General features: G+C 43.3%; 1 protein-coding gene across 3 annotated transcripts; it reads right to left on the reverse strand.

The window, feature by feature from the left end:
• Positions 1-615: 615 nt before the first annotated feature.
• On the reverse strand, positions 616-4,321 carry RPL34 (ribosomal protein L34). 3 transcript variants are annotated; one of them, XM_032997705.2, is made up of 5 exons: positions 4,278-4,321; positions 3,464-3,537; positions 3,272-3,371; positions 2,386-2,489; positions 616-743 (listed from the first exon to the last, which is right to left on the reverse strand). In XM_032997705.2, the coding sequence occupies exons 2-5, from the start codon at positions 3,526-3,528 to the stop codon at positions 659-661; spliced, it is 354 nt and encodes a 117-aa protein (XP_032853596.1). In that variant the 5' UTR covers positions 3,529-3,537; positions 4,278-4,321; the 3' UTR covers positions 616-658. The 3 variants fall into 3 exon arrangements, with proteins under 3 accessions (XP_032853596.1, XP_042653015.1, XP_042653016.1); XM_042797081.1 differs by lacking the exon at positions 4,278-4,321 and adding an exon at positions 4,191-4,214; XM_042797082.1 differs by lacking the exon at positions 4,278-4,321 and adding an exon at positions 3,802-3,826.
• Positions 4,322-15,720: the final 11,399 nt, after the last annotated feature.

The following is a 15,720-nucleotide window of genomic DNA, read 5'->3' on the forward strand; positions in this document are numbered from 1 at the left end:
CCTAATTCTGGAAGCCATTAAAGGTCTGTCCCAGCTATGACCTGGAGCTCTGCTTGGACCCGGGAAGCACCTAACAGTCAGGCAGCTGTGGCTTTCCTCCAGACCCAGGTACAGCAGTATGCAACTGTCCAGTGGATACAGCACCCACAAGTCAAACTATTCCTCCCGCCCTCAGACACGAGGAACAGTAACTATTGCACAGACTATTACAAACAAACAAAATCTAGCTTAGGCCTATACTAGCTCTCCTCTCCATCTGACAATCTCTCTTACAGTCTTCAGTTTTAGTCTTGTTTGCTTTTCTTTTTCATTTTCAGACTCCTTTCTTCTGAGCCAAGTCCTCTGATGACTTCATACACAGACATTGCCATGAAAAAAAAAACCCTGCATTGCTGGAGGTTACTCCAATCTCTCTACAGGACTGTGAAGCAGAGCTGGGAGTCCTGCTTAACCAGACCTCCTCCCACCTGCCCGACCTCCCTGCCTGCCGGCAGCACAGAACACAGCATCCTGACTTACTGCGTTTGTTGCACCAAAACCCAATTCTGCATAATACAAGCTGTGAGAAGCAGCTCCCGCCAGCTTTGACTAGCACATGGAATGACAGGACACAAGAAAAGTGGAGCTTTCATTTATTGGGCTGAAACTACAAATAGATTCACTTTGACTTCTGGCTCTGTGCTTGTGCCTTCAAGACTTTCACAACAATCTTCTGCTCCTCAATAAGAAAAGCTCGTTTGATTCTGGAAAGGGAAAAACATAAACTTTAGAACATGCATCTACTTAAGTGAATACACAAAAATAAGACAAAGTTACAATTAGTTCTGCTGTCTCCAACGTTTGTTGCACAAGTGTTGTTAGTTCCACAATTACATAAAAAGAGAAACCATCCATGTTCTAGTCAGCATTAAAAGACAGAGACAGTGGCACTGTATGAACATAGCAGTGTGGGGAAGAAGGCCTAGTGTGCCTGCAAATCTAGGGTGAGTGGCTTGTAGGCAGGCAAGGTAATACCTGATGGATAAACACTGGAAAAACTACCACCTTCACTAACTTCAAAGGCAAAAAGCAAAACTCCTCACTGGCAAACTAATGTAGCTGTTCTTGGAGTCAGAATTGGTATGGGCAGCTGCAGTCAGATCTCTTCTTTCGAACTACAGAAAACTTTACAGGAGACCAGTTATCAAAACAAGAACAGCTCCCCTCTCAGCATTAGAGCATCTTTGCACCCAACCAGAGAAAACCCTGGCAGGTCAAGTCATGCCTAAAGACAATTATTTCTGGAAGACATGGGGGGCCACCACGCAGCTGGACCTACATGACAGTACTCACACATCAACAGCCTATTCGATGATTCCAAGTTAAAGCACAAATATACCACTCTTCTAACCTTGAAACATCAAAATGTCATTCCATATGCACTTGGTATATATGGCTACTGCTGCAGTACACAAAACCTACGAAAAATGCCTAAACACATGCAGGAAAAAAACCTGCCAATTACATCGAAGGAGGTGACTCAGTTTTTTGGTTTAGGCAGAATAAGGTATACTCATGTATTAAAAACAACCTACCAAGCTCACAAAGTGCTTGGGAAAACACTCAGAAAAAAATTGGCTTGTAACACAGAAAAGTTATGCTACAGATCTGCAGCCATAACAACTTGTCTTCACTGGCACCTAATGTGATTTAGCTTAGAACTCACACAAGCAAAAAAAAAAATTCTAGCAAGATTTGCACTACAGATGAGAAAAACTGGCATTAGATTGCTAACTCTGGAGACCTGCTTTGATTACCATTCATAGAGATGACATATTATTTGTAATACACGTTTTTTCCCTCAAACTTGACGAGGAAGTATAGGATGTACAGTTGTTACCCAATAAAACTGAATTCAGTGAGGCCCAGCAAAGGCTATCTTAAAGCTTAGCCACAATAAAGATGCTTAATATACAATAAATTAACATCTTTTAATCCCGAAACACTTCAAAGAAGCCAAAAGCTCAACTGATCTTACAGTAATATCTTTGCGTTAGAAAAAAAGAATAGGACAAGATGAGAGAAAAAACCTTATTATGGGTCTTCAATATAAAATGGAAAAATCCAGAATGCGCAGACTGTTTAGCACCAAAGCAACAGTGCAGTAAGAAATCATGAAGAACATAAACTACAATTGAGCTCCACATGCAGTAACTAGCTCAAAGCCAAGGGACAAAATCATACGCATCACTGCTAATGTGCCCCATGCTCACCCTCCCCCCCCATTTGACTACGTTAATGTCAGACAAATCTTCAAAGTTTTGATCCACATTATGAAAACACAGTGAGATTAAAACTCTTGTACGAAGTAAACTCAAAAATGAAGTTAACTTTCTGTAAGCTTACCTGTCGCGGACGCACTTAGCACACATGGAACCGCCATAGGCTCTGCTAACGTGCTTCTTTGTTTTTGACAGCCTCATAAGAACTTTAGGACGCACAGCACGAACCTACAGAAAGCAAAAATAAGAGGTATATCACAAGACAGAAATTTTGGCTAACAGACATATCAAGAAAATTCACCCTGATAGTTTAAAAAAGCAGCAACACCTGAAGTTGAATATTCAAGATGAAAAAAAAGTGACTGAAGTCGCAGTTTGCAGTCGCAGTATGTGTTATCTTCAGCATTCCTAAGCTGATCTTTTCATTCTACCACAACACTTCACCAATAGATTACTTAAGAAATTGTTTATAAAAAAAGAATTTTTTCCAAAGGTAGGAACTGCTTAAAAGATCAACATTACTCACGCATTCCCATCATCGTTAAGAGCAATGGCATTACACCAAGAACATATTTTGGAGAAAAATATGTTGAAAACATTCATTCCTTTTTTCTAAAACTGAAAGTCAAACTTGGCTTATGCCTTTTTTTTTTTTTTTTTATGGCCTACCTAATAGGTTCAATTTAGACTTTTAAACCTGCTACAGAATCACCTTCATCTAGCTCTAAAAATTTCAGCTGGTTACATCTTATAAAACAAGAGGGTTCAGATATAATAGCGATGAGAACCACAGGCATTAAAAAAGCACTTACTCTAAGCTTTCAAAGCTCTTTTTACCAGCTAAACATTCCAATATTCAGATAAGAATGTTTTAAAGATGAGAGTTCTTCCAACAAGAATTCATCAATAAACAGGCATATTACAGTACTTTAAAAGGCTCTTTATACAGAAAAAAACATTGTTGAAAAAAAAAAACAACAAAATCTTACGCCAGTAAGGCTAATACTTACACCACGAAGTCTTCCTGGGCATATACCACATGCTGACTTCGGTGCCTTCCCCACTTTCTTGGTGTAAAGGTAAACAATCCTGTTCCCGGGTGTTCGGGACCTAAGTACAGCAGAAAAATGCTCAGTTAATGTACAAATCAAAACAAACTCCTTAAAAAAATGAGGTTTTCTTAGAAACTATGTCTTACTTACAGTCTGGTCTTGTTGGAAGCTGTGTTGTAGGACAACCTACGGCGGTAGGTCAGGCGCTGAACCATCTTTTACACCTAAATTAGCCAAAAACAAAGCAGCACTAGTTCAAGGGCTCAGCGTCCCCACGAAGCACACACAGCACAGCATCACCTGCACTGAAGCACCGGGCCAGATCTGAATCAGCAGCTGCCGATTCTGTATTAAGAAAATTACAGCATTTCCTCATCAATGACGGCGAGCATATCTCCGTTAAAAAACGTGCAACAGTGGGCAGAACGGGATTTGCAATGAAGACTCATCCGAACTAACTAGAACGCAGTTCAAGATCCTGGCCTTGCCTGTGCGATGCCATGCTCCCGCCCGAGAACTGTTTAACGCTTTAGCAGCCGTGTATTTCCTAATCAACGCAAGCTTCGCTGGCAAGGCTGAAAACTCAGCTGAAGCAAACGCCAGCCCTTCCTGTCCCCTCCGACAGCAAGCTGTGCCGGCAGTGGAGCCTTCTCCCGGCGCAGCACAAGGCGAGGGGGGCAGCCAAACCCGCCGTGTGCACCCTCACCCCCCTCCCCGGTTTCTGCTGCGGCGCACGGGCGTAACGCCCCGGGGGGCCGCCGGCCCTCAGAACCCCGGGGCGGGGGGGGGGCAGCGGCCGGCTGCGGCCCGGGAGAGGCGGGCCTCCCTCGGGAGCCCGGACGCGGATGCAGCCCCGCTCCCGCCGCTGGCCCCTCACCACTGCCCCCCGGGGCCTCCGGCCGCCCCCCGCGCCGCGGATGGGGGCGGATGGGCGCCGGCAGCCCTCAGCCGCCAGCTCCCGTACCTGGCGCCGCCGGACCCGGAAGAGGAAGCCGAAGCGCGCGGGTCAACATTGAAATAGGGAGAACCCGGAAGGAATAGTGGTCCGTGCGCATCGGAGCTCGCCTGCCGGCCGCCTTGCGCACCGCCATGTTGTACGGTGGCAGAGGGGCACGGGCGGCGCCATGTTGTACGGCGGAAGCGGCGCCGCTCAGCGGCAGGAGCAGGGGCAGCTGGAGGGGGTGGAGGAGGGGAGCTGGTAAAGCCCGACAAAACAACGTCCCTGCTGCAGACGCTTCGCTTTTCCCGGGGCTCCTGTGCATGTCCTCTCTCCCCTCATCACCACTTTCTTTTAATTTTTGTATGTTTTTCCGAAAAACTGTTTTTCTAAAGCATCAGCTTCTTTCCTCTGAAGGAGTATTTTGTCCTTCTGATGGTAGTTATGTAGTTATAGGCCCACAAGCCAATTGTCAGTCTGCTGTTTTAAGCTCCAAATTACAAGTTATTCATACACGCTTTTCCATGCCAAACTGGTGGCTAACACACGTGGAGACTGTGTGTTCTTACACACTGGGGAAAGGCTGGTCCCCCTCGAAGGCTGCACCCCTTCTCCTGCCAGCCTCAGTGGGGAGACAGCTGCACCTTCCCTCTTTCTGCACTGTTCAAATTGTTCAAGAATACCTTGCCTTAAGCACCAAAGTGCTACCCTTGCCACTGTCCCTTCCTCTTGAGACACCTCTGCTACCACTCAACACCGGCCTTCCCGGGCACCGTACTGGTGTGACAGGCTGATCCCAAAACTGGGCTCTGTGGAGAGCAACGCAATACCGACATTTGCCTAAAACCTTGCTGTGCTGGTGGCTGCGCTGGGAGCCTTGGATAGAAAATCCTCTTGCCTGTTTTACCAAGGCATGTATTCTCTGCCTCACATGCTCTGGGGCAGGTGCTCAAGCAGGAATATGAAGACGTAAGACTTTCTCTTCTGGTCAGGTCAAAAGTCCACCTGACCCAAAAATCCCATTGCCAAGCCATAGGTACCTAGTAAAAGCACAGAGGAAACATGACACAGCTAGTTGATCCGTCCCTAAATACACCCTCTCCATGTTCAGCAGTCAGCATCTTGCAAGCTTCCTGAGCTGGGTCATGTTTTCTGATTTTCGTATTCAATGGCCTCTGGTAGATCCCTGAGAAAAGAAAGGAAACAGCAAGACCTAGAGGAGCGTAAGATGACTTGTCAGCAGCCAGAAGCAGCGTTCCAATGGTGCCAGATCTGCCAAATCTGCAGTTACTAAAAAATAAAGACACAGGAGCTACCCCTGTCAGCCCCTTGAAATTGCATTAAGCACTGCTTTCATGGGAAGGAGAGGATGAATGCTCACTGGAAGGATCCTCACAAGATTTCAAGGGCATGTAGTGGTAGGACAAGGGGTAATGGCTTTAAACTGAAAGAGGGTAGATTTAGATTAGATTAGATTTAGATTAGATGTAAGGAAGAACTTTTTCACTGTGAGGGTGGTGAGTCACTGGAACAGGTTGCCCAGAAAAGTGGTAGATGCCCCCTCCCTGGAAGGGTCCAAGGCCAGGTTGGATGAGGCTTTGAGCAGCCTGGTCTAGTGGAAGGTGTCCCTGCCCGTGGCAGGGCGGTTGGGATGATCTTTAAGGTCCCTTCCAACCCAAACCATTCTATCATCCTATGATTACACTTCTCCCTGATGTTTCAGCTCCCATCCCATGCATGCGGGTCCCTGACAAGCTGAGAAGCACGCTGAGAAGCAGAGCTGGCCTCTGCGCTCTGAACTCAGCAGCTGGCTGGCAATAGGAAGGTGCCCGCTATCCATTTGCAGACTCCCTATTTGGATCCCGCTCCCACCCCGCCACATGGCACTGATGCATCAAAGACCAAGAGATTTTAAAGCACAGGTTTCCACCCTTTCTGCTCCCCAGCCTCTGCCGCTGGTGGTGGTCCCATTCTGCCACACAAAGTCCATCCCCCCCTCTCAGTGCGTGTACACAGGCTAGGGCTGCTGCCTCAATCAATGCTGATTTGTACAGGCAAAATCTTCGCATATGATCAATCGAAAATGGCCATCTGCAAGGAGCACAGCATGAGGCCCACCATCTGTAAGCCCTGAAATGCTCTTTTGGTCCTCTGGCCTGAACAACATTCTACAGTAAAGACCCAGGACCCACACTTCAAATATGTAGGATGCCACTGCCATCGTTAGCGGCTTCAGCTTTGCTTTTGGAGAGTGGCGGGTGCTCAGAAAGCTTTGATGTGTGCTCCTGGCCTTATTTATGGGTTTGTAACTTGCAGTTCATCGTACTGTATCCTCCCTGTTTTCAACCAATAATTATTATTTTAGTTAATTATTGACTCTTTTAAAGTGCAAATTATAGACACCAGAATTTTTCTAATTCATGAAAGAAAATATGTATGAACTAGATTTTAGGGTATATTTAAAATAGGAGCATATTTCAGATGACAAGTAAATTTCAGAGCAATCAGAGTATTTAATATGAACTTTCTAGGCCCAGAATCCTGAGGGGAATAAAAAAGCCAATTAAATTAGATTAAACAATCATGCCTAAATATAAGTGTAACAGAATCCTATTGTCAAGGAACAACACTATTAAATTATTATGGAATAGTTTAATTTAGAAGTTGTCAGTGCAACAGGTAACAATTTTTATTATTGAACAACAGTATTGATATTTTTTTTAACTTAACCTGGTTTGGGCACTAAACCCAAATGGTTTAAATCTTAGGAGCTGTCAATTAATTCCAGCTATTCACTTCTCCTGATGCACTGGCCTAGTTTTTCAAACATTTTCAGTTTATTTTGTAAGAGGAACAGGTCTACCAGGCAAACGGCTCGCCAGAGCATCTAGAAATGTTAGCTTTATGACAAGTGTTTTAATGCTGTCTAATGTGGGGATAAGATTTGAAGCAGGAGCTCACTAAACCCATTTTGTACAGATTAGTGCTAGTCAAGTGATTCTCTCATGTTCTCTGTTACTCCTGCCTCTTCACAGGACTGAAACATCTCTTTTGGGAGCAGTTACTTTCCATGTCCAACATGTCTCATTAACTCTTATTGTACTTTCTTCTTTCCTTGAATACAACGAAGGGGATGGATTAGCAAACGCACAACCCACCGACTTGGAAGAGTAACAGTGGCATCCTATAAAACCCATTTTTTCCCTTCTAGGATGTCAGTGGAAACGTAAGGCCTGAGGATATGGGATTTTTTCCTTAAATAAACTGGAGGTTAGCTTCCAGGGTCTGTTTGCGTATTGGCAGCGTAAAACGGGAAAACTTTTCCACCAGAAATGATGAAGAAGATAAGCACCTCTGGTGGCAGATTAGTAATGTGGTGCATTTTGCACCAGCCAACGAGTTGTCACCGTATTCTGTTTACTGCACCAGAAGAACACTTTGTTCACAATTTCAGATCTGTTCTTGCTATATGGAACATCCTTGCTTTCTATTCCACTGCTCCTCTCCTTACCTCATTTTTCTGAAAATCCCTATCTGTGTGCACACAACCATTTGCTTGGTCTCATGGGAAGCTCCACCGGAGTAAGAGTGAGAGTACCCAGATGAATAAGGCTCGGTAAGCGTGTCTGGATCCCCCAAAAAATCTCCCTTTACTTTCCTCACTCTTCTGTCCCACTTCCAGGGATCCCCCAGGTCCCACAAGGACTCTGCTCCTCCATCAACCTCTCTTCACAGATCCTTCTAGGGCTCTCCTGCACCATAAGCTTCAACTAAAAAATTAGAGATTGTTTTTACTCACATTCGCTTGCTGTTGCACCAGCCTGGACTGGCAAATCCTAAGAGGCATGAGAAAGAATGTGCTTGCCTGTGTGCAGAGAGGAAAAATAAGTGATAGCTGAGGGATATACAGCTCTCGTTGAGGTGCAGCCACAATACCATTTCTGCGAACAGCGGGTGGATATCTGTTTTAGAAATGTCCCATTGAAATCAGAATCCAACCTCAGGTGCTGCTTGGATACAGCCAGCAGGATTAGGTTTGTAAATGAGGGAAGGAAGCAAGAAACCTTGGAAAAGTACTAGCAACTGCCAGAAAGGGCAGAAAGAAGAAAAGGTCCTATGGCCCATTGTCTCTCCAGAGCTGTTTTTTTTCCTTAAAAATCCCATCCCCTTTCCTCATTAACTACGTGGCATGTGTCACAACCTGATTATATTCATTTATATCAACATAACCTTCCACAACATGGACCTGTGCAAATTATGTTACAAGAAACTGTGGTTCATTTCCATTTCAGTGGAGCTTGTTAAACAAGCAAAATTATTTTGTAGCAAAGGGAAAAACAATTTAGTGGAATGCACTCCTAGCATAGGAAGTACATAACATCGTATTTGGGTTGAAACTTTTTCTGTCAGAAATGTCATAACCCCGTAAGAAAGAGAATTAAAATCCTGTTATTTTAATTTACATCTAGCCATGAGATAAGTAAAGTTATCATTGAAATTCTAATTAAATAGGATGATTGACTAAGGTAGGACATCAAAGAAGAGAAGTGAATATGATAAGTCAAAGTCTTATTAATTAGTCCGCGTGGAAGAAATTCCAGGGACGTCAAGCTGAGGCTGCTGCAAGGAGAAAAAAAGCAGACAAGAAAATGTGTGTTTCTTTGAAGTTAGGAACTGAGATAGTGATGGAGGTAATTGTGTCTGACTGGATCCAGTAATGAAGAGCCGTAAATCAGACCTAGGAATCGGAGGAAAGATTCTAGTAACGAATGTGGCTGCCCCCCTGCTGCGAAGAAACAGAATGCAGAGCTGACTAATTGACCCAGTCTATCTCCCAGTAGCTCTCTGTTATTATTTATTAATTTTTAATTTCTGAATTATTTACGTTCTGGGAAATTATTTTTGACAGCCTGTTAGGCGTGCCAAAGTTAATGGAGGATGAAAGGACCGGTACTAGAATTAGCAGGGATGTAGTCACAGGCTACTGAATTTAATGATTTTGGAAAGGAAAATTGATTTCACACAGCGTGTCACTTTATACTACTTTAGGGATACACCAGCTATTTGATTAATTGAGGAATAACCAACTCAAAGTATATTTGAAGTGTAAATGAATCACAATGCTCAGCTGTTTATTTTTCCCCTTTTCTGATGAGAACACTGAGTTTGCTTAAAGTTGCTGATTAAAACCAATACAGGTAGGCCCCATACTCACACCTGCTTACTTTCTCCTGCCTTAGAAAAAAAAAAAAATAAAATTTCACCATCTGGAGGAGACATGCAGTCCTCCATCTCACTTGGGATGGAGTTGGTCCTTCCTACACAACGCCTAATTAAACAGGCTTTGTGCACACTCCCCCTCCCGCTGCGGGAAGTGTTTAAGAGGGAGCAGGGTACCGAGCCCGTGGGCAGCACATGCAGCAGAGATGAGAATTCTGCATGGTGGCGGCTCGCGGCTGCTTTCCACCCAGTCTCTGAGACGAAGGAGGGGTCCCTGGCCTCTGACATCTCCCGTGTTGGTCCTCCCGGCGCAGCGGTGTTATGTCAGACCACCCATCTATGTTGCGGACCAATATAAAAATGAAGGGGGCTCCGCGCAGCTCTTCCAGCATGTGAAAAATATATTTCATCCTCAGCATCAAATGCAAGATAAATCCTGTCTGCTGCTCACGTGTAAGCCATCTACCCATCCGGGACAGGGGCAAGCTTGTCCCAGCAATGTGTGTAATGCTGTAGGCAGCTCACATGTCCAGAAAGGTTCACGCTGGAAACGACTCCAGAGCTGCTCTGGATCATCACCTTGCTGCTCCTTCCCCCAACAGCAGCCGCCCGAGGCGAGGGGAACAGCCGTATGGGAGGACGTGCCCCCAGTGTCCTGTGCCCAGGATCAAAGGGGAAAAGCACCCTCGCTGACACGGCTTCCTATGGCAGACGTGAGTAAATCAGTTAATTAAGGGCAGTGTAATCAGCCATGTGGGCACTGATGGTGGTTACCGTGATTTTGGGTGTACATAAAGTAGTGTGACCTCAGAAACACCTTGATAATCTAGTTACCTAAGTGCTAGTCCTAACTGGTCTAAGTCCAACTTTCCCAGTTGTAAAATAAGAGCAATTAATGTTACTCTTTAATGTCATAAAATCTCAGGGATTCTGCGAAAAGAATTAGTGTGCAAATCTTTATTTGCAGAAGTCTGGGGAGAGTAGTAAACACTAAATACTAGGAGTAGTAGATCTGCTTACCACAAGAACTTACTCAAAAATATCTGCCATAATTGACATGGATCCCATGAACACATGAGAAAGGTATAGGCTAGACTCCATTTTGAGTCCAATAAACAATAAAACTCCTTTGAATTGACTGGGACCAAACTATTGAGTGAGAGGTTAAATATCGAAGGGATCTGGCATTTCGGTCATTTTGCTGTTGCTTTGTTCTTTAAAATAGGAAGGGCTACCTACCATTGCAAATATTGACCACACCGGGGTGAGGGGAGAGTTAAAGAATAACGAAAGGTTAATCATGCATCAGTGTACCTTTAAAAAAGGGTATTTGTGTTCATGATTTAAAGATACACGAAGAGGTACAGGAAGGTTTTGCTGCTTAGGTTCTCTAAGGGATTCATAATTCATTCAAACATCTCCCCAGGTTATTTTTCTGAGCTCTTCAGGTGCACTAGGAACATTTCTTTGTGATGTTTTACTGACAGGAACATGCAAGGCCAGCCTGGGGTTTTTTTGTTACCTTTTGGATTATACCAGTGGCAATTAGCTATGCAAGGAGCATCAGCTACAACAGGGTGTTAAAGGAGGTGTGTGGCCTGTGGCCTCTGCTCCAGGGATTGCTACTTTATCAGTTTTTTCAGCATGTGCAGGCTGGACTGGCTCCTAGAACCAAAGCCTGAAGCAAAAACTATTTTTTCTGGGTCTCCCGAATCTGTGAGACATCTTTGGTTTTATTTTGTGATTGTTATTAAAACTTTCTAAAGAAGAAATATTCTGCGTGATATTGATATAACAACACAAAATACAGTTTTCAAGACTGCACTTTTTGTTTGTAATAAAATTGTATCACTGAAACTACCACTCACTGATGTGCAATTCTGAAGAGTTCGATTCACCAGTGGTAGAATCAAGTGCCCCGAATTTCACAGAAATGTTTTATATATTTAGATGATTGCTTAAGAAACAGCAAACCATCTCTTCAGATGTTACAGGACACTTAGGCAATTTATTCTACTTGAAGATCTGCCTTACAGTTTTAAAATGGCCAATGGAAAGCCAAATACCTTATTTAGTACACACAGAAATGAACCCTAAATATTTACGTTCAACAAATGCAACTAAGTATTTGGATGAAGATGATTTAGGGTGCTCTGCTGTTCTATACTGGAATGAATCCACCTCAGAGCTGGCTTCTCCCTGTTTCAATATTAAGACAAAAGAGGTATGCTTGCAGTGCAGCACCCTGGGAATTCAGCTCAGAAGTCCAATTAACAACAACTAATTCCCTATACTGCCTATTTACCCCTAAGAGTTGGCTAGATATAATAAGTCATGCATTTTGCATTTAAGCTTTTAATGCCCAGAGGATAACAAAAATCTATCCTGATCACTTTTTATTTTCATCATATGAAGACAGAAGAAAGCATCTTCCCTTCCCCCTTCAGTTAAGTGTATCTATATCTCAGTGCTAGGTCTATGAAAGGAGCTGTCTCCTAACCTTCTTCCCGTGCCCCCCCTTACCCTGCTTCTCCATAAATGCCTTCCTTCTTCAAGACAGGAAGGTAACAATCCGTTTTGATGTGTTTTCTGTACAGATAAGTACATCTTAAAACAATGAAGAATTATTCCCCTTTGAACGATGATCTACTGCTCATTCACTGGGCCAGGTTTACTGCCCTTTAGTCTGTCACACTGTATTGTATGCAGTGTGTACTCCCCTCACACTGCTTTTCACTACAGGAGCTATCAAGGTAGTAGCCTGCTGTGAACACATTTTAAAAGCTATAACTGTAACATACTGTAAATGGTAATGACCATGCCATAACATGCTAAAGATTAGGCAAATACTTCCAATAATTAGAATGATCTATTGCAACTCAATTTTGCTTACAATGTAAGTCAGATTTGAACCAAATTCTACAGTGGTAATAGTCCAGCACATTACTACACACTTTAAATGTAAAAGGGAAAGAAGCAGAGAGAGAGCGTGCACACTTAGGTGCACATGAGGCTTTGGATATTTCTTGCTAGGTACAACCTAAACTGTACGTTAAGCATGAGGGACATGTTAAAATATCTAGCTATCTGTCCAGAGACTGGTGTTTAACAAAAAAACCCCTGAGGCCTAGAGGTACCCATATACATCTTTATTTATGAAGTTTTACAGCAAAGAAATAATGCCGTATAACACAAGATTGCCATGGCTGAAGGGAATTTGGAAGAAAAAGGAAGTGGTTTGAGGAGAAAACAATGGAGCATATTAAAACATAAAGCAAATCACACTGCTTGATAGCATCACAAAATGTGATGCTGTGCTGAAAAAAAAAATGCCTGGATCAATGTTAGGTAGCTGTGCCTGCAGAACAGCAGGTTATTGTACAGAAAGCTGCCTACAAAATATTTCTGCAACACTATACTTTGCTGTGCATGGCAAAAACCCCAGAAGGTGTTATTTTTTCATGAAGCTGTAAGGAACTTGGCTCATGCTTGGGATCAGACTGGCTGCTCCTTACAGGGGTTTCTGAGTTGCACATTTGCAGATTCAAGGCCAAATTTTCAGGGGGGCTCACAGCCAGCTTTCCAGGCACTCAGCTGCCAAGCTGCAAGCCAGGCTTCTCACAGGTCCAGGAATCAGAAGGACTGAACGGGAACCGAGCTCTTATGAACATCCCAGACTAATTGGCTGATTCCTCTCTTAGCTGATACGCTTGTGACAGAAGTTGAGACAGCTGAATGAAGTATTTCTGACATAGTCAGATGTGAATTTTAGTACCTGTCTGTACAGAGCTGGCAAGAGCAAGATGGGGCCTCTGCTGAACTTTTGAAGAAAAGTGTTTGGCTGCCTCTCATTCTTGAGCAGGTTTTTAGATTGCTCTGCACCCTCCTCCCTGTGAGCAGCAAAAAGAGCAGAAGTCTGACAGGCTGATCATGAAACAGGGCTCTGTGGAGAGCAACACAATACCCACATTTGTGTAACGCTCCATAGTCAAACTTCCCGCTCACTGGGAAGCAGCAGAGAACAGCAGCGCTAATGATTCACACCCGTCTAAAGCCCCTAGATTTTAAGTTGCTTTGAGGAGACTGAAGACAAGCATTACATTTTGATTAAAGGGACACTGTCAACTTACATTAAGCTGAAAATTTAAAGCTTTGTAACAGGCAGGCATAGGTGGATGAAAGCTTGCATTTTGGGTGTAAATATTTCTTTGCAACGGGGTGAAGACAAGTATCTTATCTTTAAGCTAGGAACAGAAGGCATCAAAAAATAACTTGGTTAGAAACCGAAGTAACATGGTCCACTCTAGTTTTGCTGCTGAGGGAGAAAGAAATGCAGATGGGAGAGACTATGCAGCTTCTCAGATACATTACAGCTCACCAGCTAAGTTTGGTGTGTGAGAAGCTTGTTTGCTTGTTTGTCATTTAATGTGGTTTTAACAGTGATAAAAAGCCACACTAAAGTCCTATTTTAAAGAACCATCTAGGGACTAGAGTGAAAGGAAAGGTTACTGCAGGTTAGCTGGCACAGGGACTAAGCCGCACCTAGTAAATGCCTTTGCGTTTGCTTTTACTTTATAGTGAATACATATAGAAAGTGAAGCTATCTTGTGTTTAATGTATGGTTTACTGCAGCTGATGAGGGAGTAGCTAATTACTTTCAACCACCAGAGAGATTTCTTGCAAGTCATTTTGCCTATGATGGGAGCCAGATCTGAACCAAATGCTCCGAGGGGAGATCCTGAAAGACAGCACTTCACTGTAGCTTTAATGTACACTAACCCTATAGAAAGAGTATTACCCAGAGATGCTCATTCTCAGAGAAATGATGGGAATGTGAATCCAGACCTTCATCTGATAGAAAACAGCTCCCTGAAGAGAACTGTGCTGATTTATTATAGCCAAAGGTCTGACCCTACATCCCAGCAAGAACTAGCTGCAGCCACAGAAATCTTCTGCAGTAAAGACGTAGCTCAGTTTGGTCTTGGCTCAACCAAAAGCTGGGTTTCTGCTGCAGATTTCTCTGCTGTCTTTACAATATTCATTGGAACAAGCCTTTCAAGGGAACAGGCCAAAGAAATCAAAGCGAAAGGCAACAATGGCTGTGATTTTCTTTTTGTTCTTCATAGAGCACGACAGAGCGAAGCAGACATCAGATAACCAGCCTTGTGGTTTCAGATACATTTTGAATGCAATGATAGTGCTTCCTCTGAGGACCGTGCAGCAGGTGAGAGGTGCTTCCTACAGCTGTAGCATTAAGTATATATGATATGTCACAGGAAGGATGAAATAAGGCCGTGCTGCTACACTGGAGATGGTAGAGTGTGGAAGAGTGCTGGAACACAAATTGAAAACTACTTGTTAAACAAGGTTAATTTGTTCTCCTTTCACAGTGTAAAATGGCTTCAAACACTTCTAAACTAGGTCATTTGACTGCTCAAGAAATACATGGTGCGAGGCAGCTGTCTGTAGCAACAAGTTTATTGGAGAGGTTGATTGCATCCCAAAAGCATGCTAGATATTTCTGACCATATCAAAGAAAACTCAACCATATTATCAAGGCACACTAATGAGGCAGTTTGTTTAATTGAAATACTTTAAGTTTCCATGTAGTACAGCATGAAAAAATCATTATTTTCATTAGATGAGCTACTCGTTAGCTGAAAATCTGTTACAAAATATCACAGTGTGAGATAATAAATACATTGTAAAATGCATTAAACCCAGGTTATTAAAAGGAATTTCTATCTAAAATATATAGCCACGTAATTTGATCATACTTCCTAGTATTAGGAATCAGGTTTGGTTCTTTGAAAAATATAGCCCAACCCAAAGGACCTCATCGTGCTCTCATTGCAACCACTGTCAAAACTCTGTCCTGTTATAGCCTGGATAAACGACGTGATTATTCTGTGTCACAGTTAGGTAGTAATGGGTTTTGTGTGCAGCAGCTAGAAGTTCTAAGACTCACCTAAAGGGCCCAATTTTGGCCTCAAATTCACCACTGCTCTGTTTGATGCAATCATTAACAGCAAGTCAGGAAGCACTTTACAGCTTGTATTTTTAGGGGTAAATGTTTAACTAAAAGTGTAAAACTTGGAGAATTTCTGAGTTTTATGTAAGAGCATGCATCTTCATGGGACAGCTCCCATGCCTTTGGTGAGAAGTAGTTTAACAACTGTACTGGTCTCCTGAAGAGGTTGCAGTTTGAGTCCATGATGAGTTTGGGTGAAAAGGGAAAAGTGGCTGGAAG

The sequence above is a fragment of the Tyto alba genome, unplaced genomic scaffold (genome assembly GCF_018691265.1).
Source record: "Tyto alba isolate M040663 unplaced genomic scaffold, T.alba_DEE_v4.0 Super-Scaffold_23, whole genome shotgun sequence".
In the NCBI taxonomy this organism is placed as follows: domain Eukaryota; kingdom Metazoa; phylum Chordata; class Aves; order Strigiformes; family Tytonidae; genus Tyto; species Tyto alba.

What these genes read in the sequence shown, in the direction of transcription:
- RPL34 (XM_032997705.2), bottom strand. Translation starts at nt 3,528, where the DNA reads ATGGTTCAGCGCCTGACCTACCGCCGTAGGTTGTCCTACAACACAGCT. An exon ending in GCTTCCAACAAGACCAGACT is followed by an intron (nt 3,372 to 3,463) that starts GTAAGTAAGACA and finishes TGCTGTACTTAG; the next exon opens with GTCCCGAACACCCGGGAACA. An exon ending in GCCCAGGAAGACTTCGTGGT is followed by an intron (nt 2,490 to 3,271) that starts GTAAGTATTAGC and finishes TGCTTTCTGTAG; the next exon opens with GTTCGTGCTGTGCGTCCTAA.